The 2,856-nt window shown below is 60.5% G+C and overlaps 1 protein-coding gene across 1 annotated transcript in view; it reads right to left on the reverse strand.

Moving 5' to 3' along the window:
- The window catches only part of LOC108644277 (glycerol-3-phosphate acyltransferase 2, mitochondrial-like), a 7,006-nt gene extending 4,415 nt beyond the window's left edge, over nucleotides 1-2,591 (reverse strand). Inside the window, exons 1-5 of the mRNA XM_029963957.1 lie at nucleotides 2,295-2,591; nucleotides 1,967-2,083; nucleotides 1,802-1,875; nucleotides 908-1,018; nucleotides 597-725 (exon numbers count right to left, since the gene is read on the reverse strand). Coding sequence (XP_029819817.1) covers nucleotides 597-725; nucleotides 908-1,018; nucleotides 1,802-1,875; nucleotides 1,967-2,083 — 431 coding nt within the window. The 5' untranslated portion in view covers nucleotides 2,295-2,591. The remainder of the gene's footprint in view (nucleotides 1-596; nucleotides 726-907; nucleotides 1,019-1,801; nucleotides 1,876-1,966; nucleotides 2,084-2,294) is intronic.
- Nucleotides 2,592-2,856: the final 265 nt, after the last annotated feature.

Genomic DNA, 2,856 nt, shown 5'->3' on the forward strand with positions numbered 1-2,856 from the left:
TCCCCTGCCTCACTTGCCACAACCCAGCCTGCCTCAAAATTCCCAGCGCAGCTCCCACAAAGGCAAATGCCCACTTTTATCACACAGCAAAGGTTGGATGGCATGAGACACCTCCTTTCCCCTGGCAACCAGAGAGCTGCCATCCGTTACCCCTGCATTCCCCCCAAAAGGATCCCAACATGCCCTTATTCCCTGAGCAATTCCTTCCCTTTAAGGGCTTGGAGGGATCATTTATTCCCACTGGATCAGACCAGCAAGGAAGCCCTGAATTCCCACTTCTCAGGGACAGGAGGGGGAAGGCAGTGGGGAAGGGAAGGCTCCCTCTGGTTCCCGCCCTCCTGGAGGGGTTGGATTTTCCCACTCCAGCTCCCCGGAAGAAATTGCCAGAAGGGCCCCAGAAGCTGTGGGGGACTCCGAGGGCAGCTGGCCAAAGAATCCATGGGCAGCTCCCAAAGGAGCCCAGAATATCCCCCCAAGGAGCCCAGAAAACCCCCAAGCCATCCATGTGCATCCCCCCAGAAGCCCAGAGGACCTCCCAAAGGATCTGGATCCATCCCCCACAGAATCCCAGAAGATTTCCCCAAAGGATCCCTGACCTCAGCAGGAGAGGGGACAGCGGTGCCTGGATTTCCCCCAGGATCCGGCAGATCTCCTCCTTCCAGTGCCACCGGGATCCCTCATCCCCTCCGCATCCATGGGCCCGGCTGGAGGCAACATCCTGCACCCTGGGGGGGAAGGGAGGGGGGAGCACCCTGGGATCCGCGTGCCGGGATCCAGGGAGCCTCGGCGGCATTCCCGGCATCCCACTGACCCGACATCCAAGGACTAAACAGGATCCCCCAGGAATGGGGGCCCGCCCCTCCCGGGCTGAGGGTGATCCCGGGATCCCCCCAATGCTCCCACCCACCTCCTGCTGCCGCAGATCTTCCCTGGGAGCTCCCTGGGGGTCTCCGATGGAATTTCCCATTCCCAGGAGGCGAGGAATCCGCAGACCCTCCGGACCAGCCACCCCCGGAACCTAGAGGGGACACACAGGGAGAACCTGGAGGGGGGGCTTTTCCAGGGGGATCACCCCCCCAGAATGCCTCTTTACCAGGATTTGGGATTCATCTCCGTTTTACAGTTAGGAATTCGGAGGTGATGCTCCAGGCCGCCCAGCAGGAAGGAAAGCAGGCATTCAGGCCATCCCAAATCACGGAATTTTCCCAATCCTCCCCAAATCCACAGAGAGTGGGGTGGGACACAGCTTTGGGATATCCCAGAGCGTGCAGGAAGGGACAGAGTGGGACAGGGGAACTGCATTCCCTGGGATCCCAAGGGATTCGTCTAAGGGTTTCAAAGCTGGAGCTGGGAATATTTGGAGCTGAATGGAGGATAATGATCTGATGTGGGATAAAACACAGCACACAATGGTTAATCCAGGGATTCTTCCCAAAGGGGAGAGGAGCCAAAGGGATCTGGCTCTTTTCCCTGTTCCCGGGGAGCCAGGCTCACTCCCAGCGATACCGGCTGGAGCCAGCGAGAAGAACAATCCCCCAACTCCACCTTCTTCCCATCAACACTCCAAGTTTTGCTTCAAGAAAACAACAAATGACCCCAGATCCTCCATTCCATGGCTGGACCACAGCCCAAGCCCTCACAGACGCCACTTCCAGCCTCCCAAAATACCATTCACAAGCTCGGTTTGGGATAATTTGGGAGCGGGGAGGATGGCGAGGGATTCCCATGTGGATTTGGGGGAAATCTGGGGAAAAGGGCCGTTTTCCAGCTGTTTTCCAGCACGCAGCTGATCCAGCCTCACCGTGTGTCCCTCTCCGTCACACGGCTGATGTCACGGAATCCCAGAGTGGAGAGATCCTCGGCATAGAATCCATCCTGGGAGGAAAAGCGGGATCAGATCACTGGCAACGCGGATCCTCGGCACAGGGATCCTGTCACCACCATCCCCCATCCCAAACTCTCTCACCCAACTCCTGGGGGTGCAGGTCTGGCAGCAGCGCCCCAAAAACGGACGGTGATATTTTCCCAGGAACGGGATGAAAACTTCCAGGTTTTCGTCCGAATTGCTGATCCAGGTTTTCATCTGAGGAGGGAAAGAAAAACGGGAAGGGGGGGGGATGGGACAAACCCTGGGAATGCCAAATGTGGGTGGATACACCCCAAAACACGCTCATGCTGTGAGGTATCCTGATGTTGGGCAGCAACCCCGCTGGGGTTGGGGACCTCCAGGATGGGGGGGATTCAAGGTGGGAAGGGGCTGGTGGCAGTGGGGGGGTCCCCAGGGCGTCAGGTACCTTGGGGGGGTGTCACAGGTGGGGGGACACCCCCAAACTGGAGAGCAGAGGTGATGAGGCTTGAACGTCCTGGAGACAGAAAGGGGTGGAAAGTGGGAATTTGGCAGGTTTGGGGCACATGGAGCAGTCTCTGGGAGAGGGACCCCCCGTGTGCCCCACAGGGAATTGGGGAGGGGGGTAACACAGCCGACACCCCCAAGAGGGATTTGGGGTTAGTAACACCCCCCCACACCCCACAGGGATTTGGGGTGGGGCAGCACACCCCACATCCCCTATAGGGCTGGGGGGTAACATACCCCACACCTGCCCCCCACACCCCACAGTCCCTACAGGGCCCGAGATGGGGGGCAGCACCCCCTGCACAGGCCCCACAGCCCCCAGAGACCCTCTGGGGGGAACACACCCCACACGGGCCCCGCTGCCCCCCAGCCCGGGGGATGTGCCCCAGCGCCCCTCTGCAGCTTTGGGGGGCCCTGAACCCCCCCGGCCCGGGGGGCTCGGCCCCACAGGCCCTGCACGGCTCGGGGGCTCACACGCCCCACACCCCCGGGGGTCCCCCGGC

The sequence above is a fragment of the Manacus vitellinus genome, unplaced genomic scaffold (genome assembly GCF_001715985.3).
Source record: "Manacus vitellinus isolate BGI_N305 unplaced genomic scaffold, ASM171598v3 scaffold_105_pilon, whole genome shotgun sequence".
Lineage (NCBI taxonomy): Eukaryota > Metazoa > Chordata > Aves > Passeriformes > Pipridae > Manacus > Manacus vitellinus.